This window comes from Alosa alosa, chromosome 13 (assembly GCF_017589495.1).
Source record: "Alosa alosa isolate M-15738 ecotype Scorff River chromosome 13, AALO_Geno_1.1, whole genome shotgun sequence".
Lineage (NCBI taxonomy): Eukaryota > Metazoa > Chordata > Actinopteri > Clupeiformes > Clupeidae > Alosa > Alosa alosa.
In genome coordinates, this window is record NC_063201.1 from 20,533,888 (window position 1) to 20,555,810 (window position 21,923).

Below are 21,923 nucleotides of genomic sequence, written 5' to 3' on the forward strand. Positions count from 1 at the left end.
CCATTTAGTGAGTCAAGATTAGTGTCATTATACTGATTTTAATCATGCATGATTGGAACAGGGGTGATTTAGATGGGTATATATTTGGATGGATGGATAAATGGATGGATTGATGGATATTTAGATGTGGATGGATGGGTGGATATTTGGATGTAGATGATGTGGATGGATGGATGGGTGGATATTTGGATGTAGATGATGTGGATGGGTGGATATTTGGATGTAGATGGGTGGATGTTTGGATGTAGATGATATGGATGGATATGGATATGGATAGGTAGATATATGGATGTGGATGGAGATGCACGGATGGATGACTGATTGTCAGTGCAGAGGGTGGGTGTCTTACTTGCATGATTGCCATGATTAGTTCAGACAATGTACTGCTTTAAGTGTCCATTAAGAGTGGATTTCTCCAAATCTTTCTTAAACTCGATTTGCCCAACCGAAACTTGAACAAATGGTGAAAGATTGTTTCAATTGGAGGTATTTTGAGAGGCGTGTTGATGACTCATTGTGTGTTCAGCTGATGTTGGGGCTGTGGCTGGTGGATGTACTAAAGAATAGTTGACCTCAGAGTGATACCTTGCCGGCGTCAAATATAACAGAAAAGGGCTTAAGTGCTTCCTATTTGAGTTAAATTTCTTGTGTGTGTGTGTTTGTGAAAGGGCTTTGGGGGCTTTTTATCATGACATCTTTTGGGGTTTGTATTTGTACTTTGTTTTCACTTATATTCGTGTGTGTAGCCATACGGACCTGGGTTGCATAAGTGTAGAGACTGCATTTGTGCTGGTTGACTGATCTGTTTGGTGTGAACTAGTGGTTGTTAGCGTGACCAGTTGACCTTATGTGCCTCCCCTGGAGTTGGAGCTGGGGGTGTGTGAGTTTAGTTGAGCCTGTGTGCCGGCTATTTCAGTTTAAGGGGCCTCTGGGTTAATTACTGTGATAAAAACCCTGATGGAGGTAAGCGCTCCTTAGAGACACGCTTTGTAATTCGCTCTCAGCCCTCCAGAACATTGCATCTTCTCGGATAACTCTCGTTCTGTTTATCTGTCTCTCTCTCTTTCTCTCTCTATCTCTCTCTCTCTCTCCATCTCTGTCTGTCTGTCTCTGTCTATCTTTCTCTGTCTCTCTCTCTCTCTCTCTCTGTCTCTGTCCTGTCTTGTCTTGTCTGTCTATATCTTGCTGTCTCTATCTCTCTATCTCTATCTCTTTCTTTCTTTCTCTCTCTGTCTCTTCTCTCTATCTCTTTCTTTCTTTCTTTCTTTCTCTCTCTGTCTCTATCTCTCTATCTCTATCTCTCTCTCTCTCCATCTCTGTCTGTCTGTCTCTGTCTGTCTCTCTCTCTCTCTCTCTCTCTCTGTCTTGTCTGTCTGTCTATCTCTCTCTCTATCTCTCTATCTCTATCTCTTTCTTTCTTTCTCTCTCTGTCTCTTCTCTCTATTCATCTCCGATGTGTGTCTCAGTCTCTTGCCCCCTCCCACCCCTACAGGCATTCTGAGCTCAGGTGGGCTCTGCAAGCCTGATAATTTGTTCATTTCTGTGTGCTGTAGAGACCCGGGGAAAGATAAGACGACGCAGGGTAAGGCACTTCTCTCTCTCCAGCCCCTCTGCTGCAGTAATGTAGCCCTCGCTGGCGCTGGGACCAGGGCTTTGTCAGTTAGTTGGTTGCAGCTGAAGATGACACCCTGTGAGGTGTGTGTGTGTGTGTGTGTGTGTGTCTCTCTGTGTGTGTGTGTGTGTGTGTGTGTGTGTGTGTGTGTGTGTGTGTGTGTGTTTGAGAGAGAGAGAATGTGTGTGTGTGTGTGTGTGTGTGTGTGTGTGTGTGTGTGTGTGTGTGTGTCCACACTTGTGCCCCCTGGAGCAGAAGTTCAGTTTAGCCCTCTTTTTTGGGTCACATGAGCAGGTTTGGGAGCGTCTGCGGAGTGTCAGGCCCTCTTTGGAAGCGTGCCCCAGCAGAGACGCTTCTAAGTGGGCCATAGAGGACGGGAAGGCGGGCCGCAAACCTGCTCTCCTTCAGAAGTCCAGTCTCAGTCTGACCGCCCCCACGACACAGTTTATAGCAAGGTCCTTATAGGTAAGTCCTCCCACTTTGCGGCCATCTTGCAACGCACTTTGGGCAGTTATTGGGCAGCTATTTTCCTATTCAAGTGAATGGGGAGGCATACAGGAAGGGGCGGGATATGTGTAGAGCCTGCTGCCATATTGGCGTTCATGGGGTGATCATGGGGCTCATGTATTTTGCCTCTGGTATGGTTCTCTTTTAGGCAGTATGGTGTCTGGTAAGGTGTGATGTTGAAGAAGGTAGTTCAGACGTGAATGGAGCCTGATCAGATGGCTGGAGGAGGAGGAAGGCTGTTGTGGGGGTGTCCAGGAAGATGTGTGAGAGATATGTCTCTCTCTCTCTCTCTCTCTCTCTCTCTCCTTTTTTTTGGGGTTATACTGGTCTGCTTTTGGGCTTGTCGTTTGTGTTCAGTGTCCGGTGTGGTGGAAGCCTCTTTTATCTCTGTCAGTCTCTCATTGACTCTCCTCGTCTTCCTTTTACCATCTGTCCCACATTGTGAACTCTGTCTCTCTTTCTTTCTTCCTCTTCCTCCCTTTCTCTCTTCCTCTATTTCCATTTCTCTTCCTTCCTCTCTGCCCCCTCTCTCTCCCTACCCCCTCTAAGCCTCAGACACTCTCCTCTCTTGAGAGAGGGGTGTGTGTGTGTGTGTGTGTGTGTGTGTGTGTGTGTGTCTGCAGAGATAATCCCACTGGGTGTGCTGGAGTCTAGATAACAGCCCCTCATGCATGGAAATGAAACACACACACACACACACACTCACACACTCTCTCACACTCACACTCTGTCTTTCTCTTTCTCTCCCCACGTCACACAAACACACACACACATCCTCACTTGCACGCATGCACACAAACACCTTGCCCTAGCAGAGACAAGCACATCCCATATCATCCCCCAGCCCAGTGCCAGAGGGGCGTCTCTCTTGTGCTTGGTCATGCTGTCTTTTGTGTTTGAACGCAGTTTGCCATCGCCAGAGATGCTGCCTTTGGTGTGCACTGTCACTGTGGAGTAGGTGGGGGCGAGTTCATCACTCTGTCATCACTTTCTTGAGTAGTGTCCTTATGAGCAGGCCCTGGAGGGTTGTGAGTGAGACACATATTCTTGTGGTCAGCTAGAGCAATGGTTCTCAACCTTTTTTCAGTGATGTACCCCCTGTGAAATATTTTTTCAGCCATGTAACCAGCGCAAAGCATCTTTAGTTGAGAAAAAAAGACTTAAAACAAAGCACTGTGCCATTAGTGTCTAATTTATTAAACTTTGGAACTGATAAACACATACAAAATTTAAACATTGGGAAAAAACTATTTTGAACATTTTAAATTTTAATAATCCATGACTACATTTATTGCAAATGATTCAAACTAATGTAGTGAAAACCGTGACCATAGCCTACTGAAATATAACATTCATTTTATGAACTTATATTTTCCTGAAATATTTATTAAATAATTGTTTTTAAAGTATTTTTGCATATACATATATTTAAAAAGTAGAATCCATGCAAAAATACTTTAATTTGAGAACCACTGATCCCCCACATTTGAGAACCACTGAGCTAGAGCATAGTGGTCAAGGGCCAGTACTTATTGTGAAATTTTTTTTGCCTTGGCTGTCTGGTTGAGTGTTTGCACAGACTTGTTTTGGTCTTTCCTCACATCAGAGTTCAGGGGCTCTCATATAAGGAGGAACACCTGAAACCTTGCCTGTGGTTGTAAAAATCAAGGTATAGCATTTTATATTATTTAAAAATATTAGATTTGTTTAGGAGCAGCATCTAATGTATTTTCACTGGTCTCAATAATATTTTGGTCTCACGTCTAGTGTTAGCTTGTGCCTTTTTCAACTTTTGGATGTTACATAAAGACAGAAGTTGAGAACAGGAAAATCAGGTGGATACACTCATTGTTTCTGTTCCTGAAATCAACCTGATTTATTCTTCACATGAAAGTGTCTTTCCGTCCAGGAAGCCTGTGTGTGTGTGTGTGTGTGTGTGTGTGTGTGTGTGTGTGTGTGTGTGTGTGTGTGTGTGTGTGTGTGTTGTATGCATTTCTTACAGAGCTGAGTAGTTGGATGCATGCAGAATTCAGCTTCCTCTACCCTGCTGTGGGGAATGTTTTGCATTTTTAATTTCTGCCGATGTGATTTGTCTGATGTCAGTGTCGAGCGTGTTAAAAATATCCACACTGTCTGTGCACTTTGTCAGAAGACTCTGCACTTCATTGTCCATGTTCTGTCTCTTTCAATACTCTTTATACGCTTTCAAACGGTCCCTTTTTCTTTTATGTCTGCCTAGCTGCACCACGACTCTCCTCTTTTCGTCCCTCTGTCTGTAGAGTTGTTCTCTCACCATCCTCTCCTTGTCCTGCACCACTTAGATTCTTTGTATAGTCATGCCACATGCGGTTAGGGACCTCTGTATCCCATTCTCACCCGTTCATGCCCTTTGACCCGGAAGTGAAAGCAGTGCAAGTAAAATGTGTTCATTAACCTACAGCCCTCATCAGCCTTTTCTACCTCTTCTCCCTAACTCACTGCGGGCCTTGCTGAAGTGGAAGGACTCACATTACACTGGGTCTTTGAAGCATTAGTGTGGGGCAGGATGAAAGGCAGGCAACGGAGACCACGTGGGACTCCGTGGTCAGTCAGGGGAGAACACCCCCCGCCCTCCCCCTACACACACACACACACATACACTCTTTCACCTCACCCCACCTCTCCAGGCTTATTATCAATGCAGGCTGGATCCACATGCCAGGCATTCCAGTGGCCGACTGCCATGTCCAAACACACGGGTGTGCTGCCCGTTCTGACCCCCAGGAGGCAGCACATGCGGTGTTGCGTTGCAAGGAGGTTTTTCCCACAGGAGGTCCTGCTTGTTGTCGTGCAAGTAGCTGTGTGTGTGTGTGTGTGTGTGTGTGTGTGTGTGTTTATGCTTTGTGGGGTGTGTGTAAGAGAGAGTGTCTTGTCTAGGGACTGTCTGGTCAAGGTTACTGCATGTGGACCGTGCAGTGGCCTGCGGAGAGCAGTTGCAGTGGATTGGCTGTGATTGTAAGTCATGCCAGCGGAAGCATCAAGCACCATGGGAATGATGTCACTGCAGCACTTGTGTTTCTATGGCTCTTTGTGAATATGGAGCTGTGTGGTGGGAGAGCTTTGAGATATGATGTCATTTCCTCCCTCTCCTTCTCTCTGGCCAATCCCCCACCCCCAAGCGCACACACACACACAAGCTCATCACATAACACACTCAACTGGCACACACACTGGCCTAATTAAAGTTTTGCACCTCCCTCCACACACACACACACAGAGCTGCCTCTTAATCTCTTACATTCTCTCTCTTTCTCTCAATCCTTCACTTTTTTCTCTCACCCTTCCTCTCACTCAGTCTTCCCCGAACCCCCCCCCCACACACTCTTTCTCATTCACTTTCTCCTTCTAAACCACACACATACATACACACACACACGCACGCGCACACGCGCGCACACACACTTACTTTAACCTTTGCACGCTGGAATGATTGGCATCCATCTGTGGCAGCTCAAATCTGCTGGCTTACATATGAACTGGGTGGGAGGGTCAGCATATGTTAGTGAGCCGGGGAGGGGGAGAGAGAGAGAGAGAGGGAGGGAATCAGGGAAGGAGAATAAGAGAGGGAGGAGAGAAGAAGGAGAGGGTGGGAGGAAAGGTTGGAGAGAGGCACCGCAGGAGAAGGAAGGGGAGGAGAAGGCGTACTGTTGGGAAAACAGATACTGTGAGAAGCAGAGAGAGAGAGGAGAAGAAAGAGTTTGACTGCAGACTGTGTCTGAAGTCTGTGGAAGACTAGATCCAGACTCCGGAAACAGAAGGCAGGTGGGTCTGGGACCAGGTTTGCGTGTGTGTGTTGTGCCCGGGGCGGTGCACGGCGCGTCTCTGGGCAGTGTTACACACGCTGGGGCCCTGACGGGGCAGGAGCATGGGCCAGACCTTACCGGTGGAGAGCACACCTCAAGACAGCAACACACACAGCGGTGAGTGATCCCCTACTTATACACTCTTAAAACAAATGAGTTGAAAACAACACAACTTGCGATGTTTTTAACACATCTCTGTGTCCAGATAGGGACAACACAGTTTGTGTTGTTTCCTTTTTTACTTGTTACACAGTATATGTTGAAAATAACACAACTTGCGTTGTTTTTTAACACATCACTATGTCCAGATAGGGACCACCCATTAGTTTTAAGAGTGTACGCACATTCACATGCTCAGATGCATGCAGGACTACACATTTTTCGATTTAATAGTGACCATTCCACTGAACTTATACAAAAACACTGCATTTTGGTAGCCTTTTAGAGATGTTGTACAGGCAGTCAAATGTCAACCAGCACTAACTTATGTCTGTAGGTCTGTTTTCAACCATCTCTCTGTACCCGCCCAACCCTTATTTATCGCTAATATCCAACCAGTTTACCGTAAGCCCAGACCTATGACTAATATCTTCACTTTTTGTCAGTGGTCAGTATTAAAGTGTCAGTGTTAGGTTATAGCATTACAGCTTGACATTAGCAGAGAGAGAGAGAGACGGTGGCCCCTCCTGAAGGGGAATGTTTTCGCTTTGAAGTGAAGTGAAGACCGGCTGGATGCTGAGGAATTTTATGATGCAGCCCTTGATAAAATCCATTCTACACTAGAGCACGCAAGCAAGCCAGCCCATATAAATACATTATCGCAAAGGCCTTTATTTTAGGCTATGTGGTGCAGAAGTATAGATCTAGGTGAACGCAACCTCTGGGAACTCTGAACATCTTGTGTTGATCTCCGTCTCTGTCTCTGTCTGAGGTCTATCACTAAGGTTGGAATGTACTGTAAAGTCAAGAGGATCAGTAGAATTACCTTGTAGTGTTTATATACCTCTTCCACTTCCACTCTATCTCTCTCTCTCTCTCTCTCTCTCTCTCTGTCTGTCTGTCTGTCTGTGTGTTGCTGAAAGAATGTGTGTAAAGACTGCAACTGTGAACAAGAAACCAAAGGCATTCTCCCTTCTTAGTACATTGAAAACAAACAGCTTAACCAAAGCAGATCCAAGTGTTTATGCAGGAAATGTGGGGAAATATTGGAAGGGTTGAAAATGTATTATTCCCCCCTCTCTCCCGGGGGGATTAGGGGGAATAGGATTGTCTCTGGTGAGTGTGCTGCTCTCCAGTCTGCTGGCTGCTCTCCAAGCCTTTCCCTTTAAACGATGCCTTGTTATTATTATCATGGGCTGTCACTCTTTTGGTTTTAAAGAGGATGGAGGGGGTTGTTGTTGTCGTCGTTATGACTGTTTGCTCACACAAGTAATAGCTCTTGAGAATGTCAGCGACATTATTAAAAAAGGCTTTTTGTCTGATCTGGTTTGTGTGTGTGTGTGTGTGCGTGTGCGTGTGTGTGCAGGCGTGAGTGTGTGTTTATGCATTCATTCATCCATGATTCCCATTCAGCCATTTCTGTCAAAAAGGCCTTCACCCATAAGAAAAACCGTTAAGCAGAAAAGACTCTTTTCTTAATATCTTCCTCCTGCTGGATGGACTAACAATTTGAGGACTAGACTTCTCTCAGTGTGCCTCTGTGTTACCTTTCTCCTTTTGAGGATAGACATGGCTGATCCTAGATCAGAGGGTCGTGTCACTGCACCCTGATGAGTGTGAGTGTGCAGGGTTCCCACGGGTCATGGAATTTCAGGGAATTTTATCATATTTGGGGCAAAGTCATGGAATATCAGTGAATTTTGTTGTAGCGTTTTAAAATATACTTGCCAAAACACATTCATACAAATATATTACCACATAGATTTGGAGTATATCTGGTTATTAGCTTTACTGCTTGTTTGAGTGGTGATTATGGTAAGCCCACCTTTGTTTATTCAATGCCCATTTATTCATATTCGGCTCAAAAAAAGTCAAAGATTCTTGAACGCTACGCGGCTGCTCTGAAATCTTATCTCATTATAGGTCATGGAAATGTAGGGGTTTTGTCAGGGAAAAGTTTTACATTTGGTATTGAGTGGGAACCCTCAGTCTGAGTGCATGGCGCTGGCCTCTCTCTCAGGGGGAGCCTGTGAACGTGGGGGTCTGCAGGCCGCAGACTGGGCTGAGTCACTGAGCTGGGAAACATGAGCAGGGTTTCATCTCCTCCTCTCATAAAGCACACACACACACACCGCTCTCTCATAAAGATTTGACATTTACACACACACACACACACACACACTTACGTATATCTCACGGTGGTCCTCCCTCTCCCTGTTTGTCTCTTTCTCTTTCTTTCTCCCTCCCTCTGTCTTTCTGTCCTCTCACTCACACTAGGTTCTCCCCTGCTGTTAGTCTTGGCCGGGGGATATCATATCATGCCTGCTACGGCTCCTAATGATTTAAGTATAGGGGAAAGAGACTGTTTCTGATTTAAACACTCACAGGATGATTCTCCTCCTTCACGACTGGAGAGCTCTGAGACTGCCGGCAGTAATGCACAGGTCATGTGTCATCGCTCACTGTCCATGTTAACGGCACTGTTCTACAGTGTTGCTCAATGCTCATCCTTTGTTATTTTGAGGAAGCATTTGGAAGGTCTGGGGGATGTGCTGTGAGGCGAGGTTGCTGGCTTACCCTGGAAGCTTTGGGAGTAACCTCTGACCTTCAAAAGAATGTTTTACTGCATGTATTTGTATTGCTTCTGAAGTGACAATTGTGAAAAGTGATATTATTTTGAGATCAGTGGTAACTCCCGACGTTACCTGGGTAAGCCAGTAAGCTGGTGTACCCCTCAGCTTTTTTAGGCCAGTGTTGTTCAGCTTGGGTGTGCCTACTGTGTGACCCAACCCTGTGTGTTGTGGTGTGTGTTGGAGTTAGTGTGATACCCTGATACCGGCACGTCAGGTGTTCATGTGAGTGGACCTCAGTGAGTCATGGACCTAGTGATGCTAGTAAACAACATCACAGAAAGGCCTGGCACAGAAAGTTCTGCTTGCCATCGTCCAATGGCAGAGCGGCTGAACAGCATTGGCACAGAATTATTTATGGAACATGGCATCTGATGCGCTGCTCTTGGATTGTGTGTTGTGCAGATCTACTGCTGAGTGTGACGTCATGACCCAGAGTGGAAAAAACTGGAACACAAACACACGTGCAAGCATATGCACACACACACACACACACACACACACACACACACACACACACACACACACACACACACACACACACACACACACACACACACACACACACACACGATCGCCAAGGTGATAGAGATGCATACACACACACACACACACACGCAAGCACACACACACACACACACACACACACACACACACACACACACACACACACACACACACACACACACACACACACACACACACACGCGTACGCATGCACACACACATACACACACACACACACACACACACACACACACACACACACACACACACACACACACACACACACACACACACACACACACACACACATCGGCATGCATACACACACACACACACACACACACACACAGCTGAGCATCTATTTCTGCATGGAAAGGCTAGTAGTCATTTGCCCGCCTGGGCAGGCCAAGCAGCATGTTTGGGTTTCACGTTTGCAATAGTGGCCTCTTTGTTTTCCCTGCGGACTCCCTTCTCTCTCTCTCTCCAATCTCCGTTCCTCTCTCTCTCCAATCTCAGCTCCTCTCTTGGGCTGCCTGTTGTTCCAGCTTCAGATGGATTGGCTTACAGGTTGTCCTGTACTCGGCTCCAACAGGTGAAATGTCACCGCGTGCCGGGGGATTTTGGGAGTGTTTTTTTTTTTTTTTTTTTTCAGTGGAATCAGAAACATTGAAATGGGTCCTCTTTCTGTGAGTTGAGGAGAGAGAATGAGAGCGAATGAGAGAGAAAGAAAAAGAAAAGAAAGAGAGAATGTGAGAGAGAACTGAACATGGTGAATAATGAGGAGTATAGTTGTAGAGTGTAGTGCAGTAGGCTTTGAGCCGAGTTAAGTTGGTGGGTAGGAAGGAGCTGACAGTCTTTTGAAGTGAGCTTCCAGTGCCCAAACAAGGGAGAAAGAGAATGAAAGAGAGAAATGGGTAGATGGGGGTAGTGAGTGAATGATGAGTGAGAGGGCAGGGGGTAAGAGAAGAGAGAGAGAGAGAGAGAGAGTGTTAGTGATAAAAAAAGGGGTTGAGTAGGGAGGGAGGGAGGGAGGAGTGTTTCTCCTCAGTGCTCCCGGTGGAGGCAGACTCTTATGTAAGCACACAAGCTGCTCCAGGCAACCTGCCTGCCTGCCTCCCAGTCCCTGCCTGCCTGCTTTTCTGCCTGCCTGCTGTTGCTGTTGCTGCTACTACTACTACTGCACAGAGCCATCACAGCTCTTCTACTCCGAACATGGGTCCTCTGCACACCTGATGCACATATACTACACACACACACACACACACACACACACACACACACACACACACACACATATACACACACACACAGCATATACAGCATATACAGCAAATAGGCACTGATTCACAATCAAGCGTGAAGGGGCAGGTGCACCATATGATGCTGCACCGCATGTTCAAGTGCAATGGTGAATGAGTACTGGGATTCAACAACAGAAGAGAGAGTGAGAGAGAACGAGAGGGAGAGTAAATGATAGGGAGAGAGCCAAAGTGACAGAGACAGAGGGAGGTTCGAGAAGTACTACAGTCTGGTACAGACTCCGAGCCCAAAATTAAAGCCTGCTATGGCACAAACTCCAAAAATGTGTTGGATTTATTGTTCTTATGGGAAATGTTTGTTTCTAAAGCATAAATTCATCAGTCTTGCTGACGGCCAGGGTGTATGGCCTCGGTCAGTCTTGGATGAGCGTTCAGCATGGACTGGTGGTCACCTCCTGTCCCAACTGTTTGTCATTCTCTTAAGACTGCACCCATGGCAACAGAGCTCTCAGAGTGACGAGCTGGAAATGCCCCATCTAATTCTAAACGGTTGAAGTTAACTGCTGACTGTAGAATAAAGGCCTGAACTTCATTTGACTCAGCAGGTCATTATCACAGCCGGACCTCCACCTCCTCATTTCTCGACCTCTCCACCTCTCCATTAGTCTGCTCAAAGCAGAGGAAATCGTTTCCTGCTTACTAACACAATATCATCTAATGGCCTCTTGTTTGAACGTGGTGGAGATGGGGGCTGGGGACGGAGCACTTAGCCGGGAGCTCTTGACTCTCAGATGGCTGCCATGTCGGGCAGCCTGGGCTTTTGGCTTTTACGTGCAAATTCATGGTGAAGACCACAGAAACCAGCTGGGGCGTGAGTGGCTTTCTGTTTGTACGTCATCTCTTTGTTTTGGGTTTGCTCTGTTTTTGTACAGCCGACGAGTTGGGCGGGGTGAGGGGGGCAGGGGGTTCTCAAACACGTATTCACAAACACACTCTTTCTCTTTCTCTCTCTCTCTCTCTCTTTCTCTTTCTCTCTCTCTCTCTGTTGTGATGAGGGTGGGGTGTCGTTTCCTCCCTCTGTTTCCCAGGCCTCTCCCTCCACCCCCTCCCCTTCCTCTCGTCCTCCTGCTCTGAGAGGGTGTTTTCTCCTGGAGTCAGTAGCTTATTCAGTGACACTCACTAGGGCACACTAGCCACACATATGGTAGTAGCTCCTCTGCCATCCTCACAAACACGGCTGCGAAGACCTGCACTTGTCGGCACATCTCTGATCAACAGCACAGAACCTGGCCTCAGAAAAATAGCCTCAGAGAGAGAGAGAGTGAGAGAGAAGGAGGGAGAGGTGGCTTCCAGCCCATCGTGTTGAAACCTGATTGTTTCGTTGTTGTCACCGTGCTCTCTGGGGAGTTTGCAAGGTTGCCTCTGCTAGTTTCTCTGGGATAGACAGCAGGAACCAAGGAACCACTGAACCAGGGATCTGTACCTGTGGGATTACAAAGCAGTCCTCCTCCTGCTGGAGCTAAGGGCCTGCAGGGTTTCCTGTGCAGTCGTGGAAAGAGACCTATGTGATTTATATTATAGAGAATGGGCTTGGGCGGCTAATGGATTCCCAAACCTTAAGCATTTGCCTTGTGTTTGACATAGTCAAGAATTAGCAAATTGACCTTTCTTTCTTTCTTTCTTTCTTTCTTTCTTTCTTGCTTTCTTGCTTTATTTCTTTCTCTCTCTCACTCTCTCTCTCTCTCTCTCTCTCTCTCTCTCTCTCTCTCCCACTTTCTTTCTTTCCCCCTTTCTGTCACCCTCTCTTCCTCCCTGCTCTGGTCTCTCCAACACAGCCAGACTGTTGACTTGTCTCTTTGCGGCTCCTCGGCCTGACAAAGAACGTAGTTTTCCCCTCATCTCAGACTCACTGTTTGCCCAGTAGGCTGGAAGTCGGTTGGATGTTTGAAGCACAATGTCTGTCGTGGGACCTACATGAACAAGAATGGACATTTCCTCCATGTAACAGAACATTGGGATGAACGAGAAGGGAACTTGATTTACTTTTTTGCCTTTCCTTCTTATCTCCGTTATGCGATATGTCTACTTTTTGACCCCATTTGTTACCTGACCGACGGAGATAACGGACAAAGAGCAGGCTTGCAAACCTCCTCTTCCTCCTACTCTTCTTCCTCATCTTCCTCCTGTTCATCCCCCATGGCTTGCTGCCTCTTCTCCGGCCACCATGGCAGTTGGACCCCAGGTTAGGACCGCTCTGGGCTGGACCTCTTTAGCAGCCTGATGCTCACTGATTTCCCTGTCTGCAGGCCACGCTGATGCTCGTCAGGGTTGTGTTTCGGAGTTAGGATGTGTCACACCTTTCCTCTGGGAGGGGGAACAATAGAGCCCCCCCCACCAGCACTACCAGCACTCTCTTTTTCCACTCTGTTGCAAAGTTGAAAGCCTCTGAGCTGTACAGGGTTAGGTGCAGCAAACTTGAAAATAATCTTGAAAATGTCTTTGCACATTTGAAAATAATCTCTCAAACACTTGTTGCTTGCTATGCTTTTGTAATGTAGCACATATGACCTGGTTGTAGACAGTTATTACAACTATGATTAACAATAGGCTATAGCTAGCTGTGCAGTTCTCATGGTCTTTCACAGTGAGTATAGTAAGGGACACCAGTTTTAAGCCATTTTGCCATATAACTTCAAGTTAAAGGAAAATTCCGGTATTTAGCACTTTGAGTGGTTTTTCTTGTTTGTTTTGGATGAACTAGAGTGGTGGACACCAAAATTTTGACGATTGGTCCTGTCTCGATTTTTCTGACTCGTTTTGAATCGCCTTTGACTACTTCAGAGTGGCTGCTACAGGCATGCACAAACATGTCCTTAAAACAAACTTTCGTTTTCAAAACTGTGCAACTCACCGAGTGGTTAGTGGTGTTCGTTGATGTTCCAAAACAAGTAGCATAGCGAAATACAGTTTCTGTCGTGTTTTATTTGGCATTTTGTAAAATCCCATTGATTTCTGTCGGAAGACTCATTGCACGTTGATATTACTGCGCCACCGTCTATGCTTCAGGCTCAAATATTGAGCGGAAGTTTATACACGGTTGCGAGGTGTCTGAAAAAATTGTTCCACAATAGCAAATAAGACGGCTGGAAATTATACATTGCGCCGATATATTTCATTTTAATAATCAACGAACACCACTAACCACTCGGTGAGTTGCACAGTTTTGAAAACGAACGTTAGGGGTTGTTTTAAGGACATGTTTGTGCATGCCCGTAGGCAGCCACTCTGAAGCAGTAAAGACGATTCAAAACGAGTCAGAAAAGTCGAGACAGGACCAATTGTCAAAATTTTGATGTCCACCACTCTAGTTCATCCAAAACAAACCAGAAAAGGGACTCAAAGTGCTAAATACCGGAATTTTCCTTTAAAGGACAATTCCGGTTTAAAAACAACCTAGGGACTATTTTTGGATGACATGGGTGTAAACTTGCTAGGAGAAGTCGACTTGTATGGACTATATCCTGACAAGATGGCAGCGACCGGAATTATAGTAAGATAATACACTTACAAAAGTAAAAATGCTTCAGTTTGTCTGCAGAGACCCTCACTATAGTTGCATAGATAGTATAGCATAGATAGATAGCATAGTGTATGATTTTTGTTCTTGTTAATGGCTGAAAAGAGTGATATACTTTGATGTATGGAAGCTGCCTCCAAAGGCTATGCTATATGCTATTTAGTTGTAAATGCATACTGGTTTTACTCAGAACCACACTTGGTTTTGGTCCCCAACAAACGTTTACACGTGTTATCATCCAAAAATAGACCCTAGGTTGTTCTTGTGCTGGTGTTGTCCTTTAAAGCTGGGGCATGAAACCCTGCACTCTTAAAATTAATGTGTCCCTATCTAAACAGAGAGGTGTTAAAAAACAAAAGTTGTGTTGTTTTCAACGCGAGCGGTGTTATTTTCAACACATATTGTGTAACAAATGAAAAAAAGGAAATAGCACATACTGTGTTGTATCTGGACACAGCGATGTGTTTTAAAACAACACATGTTGTGTTGTTTTCAACACATTCGTTTTAAGAGTGTAGTTGGTTCCCTCATGCTGTCTTTGTGTTTGTGTATATGCTGACATATTTTACATCATGTTTTAGTTTAGTCTCCTGTTAGAGGAAGTTGGGGACATTGGTAATTTCCTCTGTCTTGTTTGTACGGCATGGAGCATGTACTGTACGTAGCTTGGTGCAGTGTGTGTGTGTGTGTGTGCGTGTGCGTGTGCGTGCGTGTGTGTGTGTGTGTGTGTGTGTACATCGCTTAGTGGAATGTGTGTGTATCAGCAGAATCACCATGGAAAAGGTGTTCCACCAGCAGAAGTGAGAAGGGACGTTCTCTCCCACACCTGGCTCTCAACTGTCTCCCATTTTAACGACAAAGTCTACATTCAAAGTGGTACTATACAGCCAAAATGAGATCCAAAATAATGTATTGTTACATCACCAGGGGTTCGTGAAATAAAATGATGCTCAGTGTGCACCAAACTCACTGAAGTGTAGGGAACAAAGCCAGTCTGATCATGTTACTTTCTAGTGAAGCCTAATCAGGAAGAGATTACATCTTTAATGGCTTTTGCACACTTCCTTGTGAAATATAGCCTATATACGGAACTAAGTAGTATTTATTTTGTGGCTCCTCTATTGAAATGGTTGATGTAGGCTCAAGAGGGCTGAGGTTTGGCATCTCACAGGGCTGATATTGCTATGGGGCTGGCTGTGGCCTCTTCCCCTTCAGACTAGACTTAGTGCTCCGCACTCACAAGTAACTTCTCTGCAGCAAAATCAACTGGCACTATTTCATCCTGTCGAGCCAACCCAGCCCAGTCAATAAGCCATCTATACATCCATCCATCCACCCATCCATCCACCCATCCAGCAAGTAGCGCAAGTAACCGTGACTGTGTCAGGGCCTAAATCATGGACCTCTCTGGTTAATGAAGTAAGCACCGGACTAATCCTTACTCTGCTTACCCCACTGGCCAAGTCACAGCTGATGACCATATGGGCCTGTGGAAGAGAATGATACACACACACACACACACACACACACACACACACACACACACACACACACACACACACACACACACACACACACACACACACACACACACACAGCGCACACACGCATAGCACACACAACCACACACACAAAACTCCCACCCCTGCCCCCAACCCTCCCCTGCTCCCAGTGGGACTCTGTTGGCCTGCTTACTGGAGCTGGCCCACCAGCTTGGTCAGCCGGTCCAGTGAAAAGCCCTCCAGAGCTGGGCATCACGGCTGGGAGGCACTCCGGCGAGCCGACCCAGTGTTGTGGGATGCGGCCCGGACCTGATATGTTTTGGGAGCTAGCGTTAGGGAGCTCCGAGTGTCGCCATGCCAGGACATCCTGTGTATCCCGGGGCCAGTGCTGATGCTTTTAGTAGTAAATATTGTGTCTTGGATATGGCGTGTAGCTATATCTTGGAAGAACATGCAAGTGTACAAGATTGATAGGTTTTTGTGCGTTCTTTAAATAAACAACACATGCTTTTGTGAATGTTTAGAAACACAGCACCATGTAACGTCACTAATGCCGTGCTAGGAAAGCATGTTTATGACTGTTCTTCATTCTCTGAAATTAGACATCACACAGGGCATGACAGACATGCATGTTGTTGTTTGTTCGTTTCCAGTGTGTTTGTTTTTACCATCTGTCAGCGGTGTGTATTATATTGCACACACACACACACACACACACACACACACACACACACACACACACACACACACACACACACAGCCGTGGGGCAGCCGTGGCCTACTGGTTAGCACTTCGGACCTGTAACCGGAGGGTTGCCCCGACCAGTAGGCACGGCTGAAGTGCCCTTGAGCAAGGCACCTAACCCCTCACTGCTCCCCGAGCGCCGCTGTTGAGGCAGGCAGCTCACTGCGCCGGGATTAGTGTGTGCTTCACCTCACTGTGAGTACACTGTGTGTGTTTCACTAATTCACGGATTGGGATAAATGCAGAGACCAAATTTCCCTCACGAGATCAAAAGAGTATATATACTTATACTTATACTTATTAGCAATGTTCCATGAGCCTCCTTCGCAGCCAGGATTAGCAAATTATTAGCAATGTTCCATGAGCCTCCTTCACAGCCTGGATGTGGAGGGATTGTTTCTTGTTTTAGTATCTCTGTGCGCGACGAGGAATCTCATCCTTGGCACATGTTAATTGGATCGCCTATCAACACACTGAATCCAATTTCAACCTTAATCATGCATGCATCTGCTGTTGACAAACCACTTGCATCACTGAAATATCTTGTGATGTTAATCTTGTCGGTCACAAACCTATTGATACAGCAGTAAAGGAAATGGTTATTCTAGTGTCTTTCATTGCCATGACTAAAACACTATTATCACAGTACGCCCCTTTTGAATTGACACATCCATGGGGCCTATGATGACTTTAATGACGGCTAGAACTCTGATGATACTACTGTCTACATTGGCCAATGATAAGTTAAAACCTCTCAGAAATATCAATGTTGTCATATGATTGTTTTAAGATTGGATGGTCTCTGAATGGCTGTTTCTGTTCACAAAATCGCTTTGAAAGTGATCCCTCTGCAAATCATTACCGTTTTAGTGTACAGTTTATTTTTTGTTATAATGAGTTGCATTCAGATGTCCGTGTGGCCCTTTAATCACTGTTCTGTTTGTCCCTCAGCAGCAGCTGTGCACACATGCTCAGTGTAGTCTTGCTGTAGGAGAGGAGAGGTTGAGGTTGAGGGAGAGGTTGAGGAGAGGAGAGGAGAGGAGAGGAGAGGAGAGGAGAGGAGTTCAGGCTGTGAGTGGACTAGGGGTGGAGGAGATGGTCAGCTTCTGATTTTGGTCATGATTGGGTTTCTGTGCAAGAGTCGGTTAGCTTATTCACTTGGCCGGGCCAACACACAGAGCTGGAGTTTAAAATAATACCCACACAAATGAGGTCCATCACTCCTCTGTGTGTGTGTGTGTCTGTGTCTGTGTGTCTGTCTATCTGTCTGTCTGTCCTGTATGTGTGTATGTGAGTGAAAGGGCTTGAGTGTGTGAATGTAGTGCGTGTCCTGTATGTGTGTATACACAAAACATAGTTTTGTTTTTGTGTGTGTGTGTGTGTGTCTAGGTGGGTGTGTGTCTAGGTGGGTGGGTGGATGTGTGTGTTGTTGCTCCCTGCCTCATTGTGGTGAGAGCTCTTTGATGAGGCTGGGAAAGGTGATGGGAGTGTATGAGGTGTTTTATGGGCAACTCGTCACTGTTGAGGCCTTCTGGGCACACACTCAAACACACTTGTGTGTCTGCGCATGGTTTTGTGTTTGCGCACGCTTGTGAGTTTGCGCACAGTTTTGTGCCTATACAACTGCATGCTTTGTTCTGGTCGTGATTTACATAACATGGTTACATAAATCTTGGCTTTGCAGTTGACATAGTTATCCGGTTCACTTAATACAAGCATTTTTTATTATTATTGTTTTCTCTCTTGACATTGTGTATGTTTAACTATATAAGTATGCATATAGACGGCCACGGCTGCCCCTGAACTTGTATGATGGCTACGTGTATGGGCTCTCAAAAAATGTGTTAGTGTTCAATTTCAGCCCAAATGTGTTAGTGTTCAATTTCAGAAACAGCATGTGTTATATAATGGTTGTTATTGCTTGTAATATATTGTCATTTATGTAGAATGCAAGGCAGTATAATTTAATGCAAGACGTACATACTCCAGTATGTATGGAGACACAGTGATGTTTTTTTCAGAAACAGATGCTTTGTGTCAGAAGAATGCCAGTACTCCTGTGGTCGCTCTGGTTGGGCGTCTCTTCAAAGTCTGCAAACATCTTGTGCGTCTGTTTGTTGATTGTGTTGTTGTTTTTTTTGCCCCCCCCACCACTACTAGATGATGAAGGAGATCACCACCAGCACAGCACACCGGGCGACGAGGCAGGCAATGCAGGGGACGGCACCCCACCCCCGAAGCGCAAGGGCAAGTTCTCCACCCTGGGCAAGATCTTCAAGCCCTGGAAATGGCGCAAGAAGAAAAGCAGTGAGAAGTTTCAGGAAACTTCAGAAGGTATGCACACTATGGCTTGTCTTTCCCTCTCTCACTCTTTATTTTTTTCTTTCTTTCTTTCACTATATTGTCTGACTTCATAATTCATTTGTTTCTTTCTATCTTTTTTTCTCCACTCTCCTTGCCGTCTCTCATTTCTCCAACTTTCTCCCATTCTTCCTCTCCCACTCTCTCTTCCTCCCTCTCCCATCCTGCTTCTTTTCTCTCTCTCTCTCTCTCTCTCTCTCTCTCTCTCTCTCTCTCATGTTCTGTTTTGTTATTTGTGGTCTACCCCAACAATGCAGGCTTTTCCTGCTGAGACATTATTGACATTAGCTGCACTGGCTGCCTCAGAATACAATCCCATTCATTTCTAAGACTATAATTGTGCTCTCAGTGTAAGCCACAAAACGCTCTCCCCTAGAGCAGTGGGGTCTTGCAGTACACAAGCAAGACGATTTGTTCGTCTCTGAGGGGCATTGTTGTGTTTTGGTCCGCGCTGCTGTGTTCGGTTGAAAGGCTGGGATTTTTTTTCATGGCGTCCATCCGTTTCCTCCCGCAGTCCTGGAAAGAAAGATGTCGATGAGACGGCCACGGCAGGAGCTGATCGAGCAAGGCGTGCTGAGGGAGCTTCCTGACAACGGTAGGACCAGTTCCTCTTGGGCCTTCGACGAACGGTCACACCCACCACACCAAACTCCATCCCATCCTCCGCAAGTCGAGCAGAGCATCTGCTCACATCATGACAAAACCTATTGCATTCAGAGTGACGACCAACAGAAAGATAAATCTCCACACACACAAGGTTTCTGCTCGCTGTATTTAAAGTACAGTGTCTTCAAACGCCTGAATCTTAACTCAATTTTCAAAGTGGTAGATTTGCTATTGTTTGCTATAGTTGTGCAAGTGAACAGTAACCACCAGGCATAATGCGGTGTAGGAAGATTTGCAGTGTCACTCAACGGGGGTGGGCTGTAATCTCACTCACGTCAGGCCAATAGAACTGACAACACCCAGTATTTCATACATTGATATACCCCAATTCTGTCTTTCTCTGTCTCTCTCTCTCTCTCTCTCTCTCTCTCTCTCTCTCTCTCTCTCTCTCTCTCTCTCTCTCTCTGTGTGTGTGTGTTGCAGCCATCCATGGGGAGAATTTGGTTGCTTTTCATCACACAAACAAAGGAAATTTGGTTTATTGTTTTTTTTTTTTATTCCCCTATTTATTGAGAGACGTGCTGTTTTTCTTGCGTCGTGGAAAGTGGAGCAAATTGTGCCTGAGAGCCAAAAGCTTTTCAAAGTCACTGGCTCACGTTAAGGGCCCGACTCTCTCTACCCAAGAGGTCCCGTTTACAGCGCCTGAAAAAAACGCTTCTAAATTCCTCAAACTCAAAAGGAGGGAAAAAAAACTAAATCAAGCTAAGAAATGCTGCAAGGAAGGTGTCATGACTTCAAAGCAGGTGGTTATCTCTCACACCTGTCTCGAGATGAGAAGTGCTCAGTCTATCTGCTCCAGATGCAGGTGTATTAGTATTGTACCACTTTAAAGGCAGAGTCTGTAATTGTTGTTTATGTTTGAGATGAACAGCCAGTCAGATTATATCCCTTCCTTCCGTGCTCCTGGCACAATGTGCTGATTGGCTGGAATTGTTTATTGCTTGGGCCGAGCCACAATGTGGATTGTCTCCCACTAAGAGAGCCAGGACTGTTTACAAACACCAGAGTTTGTGTATTTTCACCCTATGGATGATTTCTCACATTCACCAGGGCACGGTTTTCTGCTAGTAAAAGTGTTGTGATAATAAATGTGTCAGTGCAGTTCAATGATTTGTTGGTGTGTGTGTGTGTGTGTGTGTGTGTGTGTGTGTGTGTTTTCTCACAGAAGCCGATGACGGCCACCACGTGTCCAAGCCGCCTTATGTGAAGAACGGACACACCCTACCAGTGAGGGGCCCTGGGGGTGGACGGGGCCACGAGGCCGGCAGGCACCCCTCCGACACGGACCACCACGCCAACCCAACCTGGCTGCCCCAGCTGGAGGAGCAGTGGGTGCGCGTCCCCCAGGACGTGGAGCGGCGTGGCGGGGCCTTGGGTCACCGGGCGCCAGCAGGCCAGGAGGAGCCCAGAGAAGGCCGGAGAGGAGGCCGGCAGGGCGGGGAGGAGCGGAGGCCGGGGCCAGGGCACGGACACGGACCGGGCTGGCACACGGATGACGGGGGGCGGCGTGGGGGAGGAGGCCGAGGGCACCTGAACGGGGAGAAGAGACCGGGTCTGCAGAAGGGACTGTCTGAGGACGGCCGGAGGTTGCGGTCCGAGGCCGAATGGAAGCCCACCCTCCCCAGGCACGCGTCTACTGAGGAGGGGAGAGGACGCAGAGGTCAGTCAGGGGGTCAGCAGGGGTCATGACATTTAGGTTACATCAGACAGATGCAACCAGCCAAAAAAAGACTCCTATACCTCAAAGTAAAATGGTGTTTAGAAAGGCATTAAAATGTCAGTTATTAAAGGAGGCAAACTAGACAGATAGATGAATGAAGTAACATCTAGGCTAGGAAAAGGGAAGGAGTAGTAGGAGGCATCAATAAGAGCAGTGTAGGAGAAAAGGACACAAGTTCGTGCTCACAAGCATGTGCTCAGGTGATGGCAGTAAGGGAGTGCTCCCCTGTCCCTCTAGCGTTACTACTGCGGTGTCAGTGGGGGTGGACTCGCTCACTCTACCCCTCCCCCCTCCCCTTCCACCTCTCACATGGTTTGTTTGGTATGTTCCTGTCCCTCACCTCACTTTTATCTTGTCTCTCTCTCTTTCTCTCTCTCTCTCTGGCCCAGACCCAGCTGGAGAGGAGCTGCCTGTTCCCCCTCAGGTCCTGCTCCAGCTCCGTTTCTTAATTCAGAACAGGAAGGAACATCTCAACTCGTCTCTTCCTGTTCTCTCTCACTTACTCTCCTTCCCTCCCTGTCTCTGTCTCTCTCTCTCTCTCTCTCTCTCTCTCTCTCTCTCTCTCTCTCTCTCCTCTTTCTTTCTCTCTCTCTTTCTCTCACCCCCCCCTCTCTTTCTCATTAACACAGTATAGTCCTCTCTCGCTGCTCTCCCTCCTCCAGCCTGAGTGCTGCCATTAGAAGCACACCGATCCCTGGAGGAGACCCGTAATAGCTCTCTCTTTTCTTCACCTCCTATGTAAACAGTCATGTCCGGCCCTTTTACAGACGGATCTAGAGGTGTTAACAGAGAAGTGTGTTTGAATGGGCACGTCACAGATGTTTTCATTTTTGTTC

General features: G+C 46.5%; 1 protein-coding gene across 7 annotated transcripts in view; it reads left to right on the top strand.

Annotated features, from left to right (window-relative positions):
* The window catches only part of phactr4b (phosphatase and actin regulator 4b), a 49,173-nt gene that overhangs the window by 11,711 nt on the left and 15,539 nt on the right, over positions 1-21,923 (top strand). For 3 of the 7 annotated variants that reach the window (XM_048260919.1, XM_048260918.1, XM_048260920.1), the window contains exons 4-6: positions 18,501-18,674; positions 19,216-19,296; positions 20,533-21,027. In XM_048260919.1, the coding sequence (XP_048116876.1) occupies positions 18,501-18,674; positions 19,216-19,296; positions 20,533-21,027 (750 nt within the window). Of the gene's footprint in view, positions 1-5,768; positions 6,079-12,276; positions 12,759-18,500; positions 18,675-19,215; positions 19,297-20,532; positions 21,028-21,923 lie in introns of those variants that run through there. The other 4 variants (XM_048260914.1, XM_048260916.1, XM_048260917.1 and 1 more) reach the window with 3 other exon arrangements.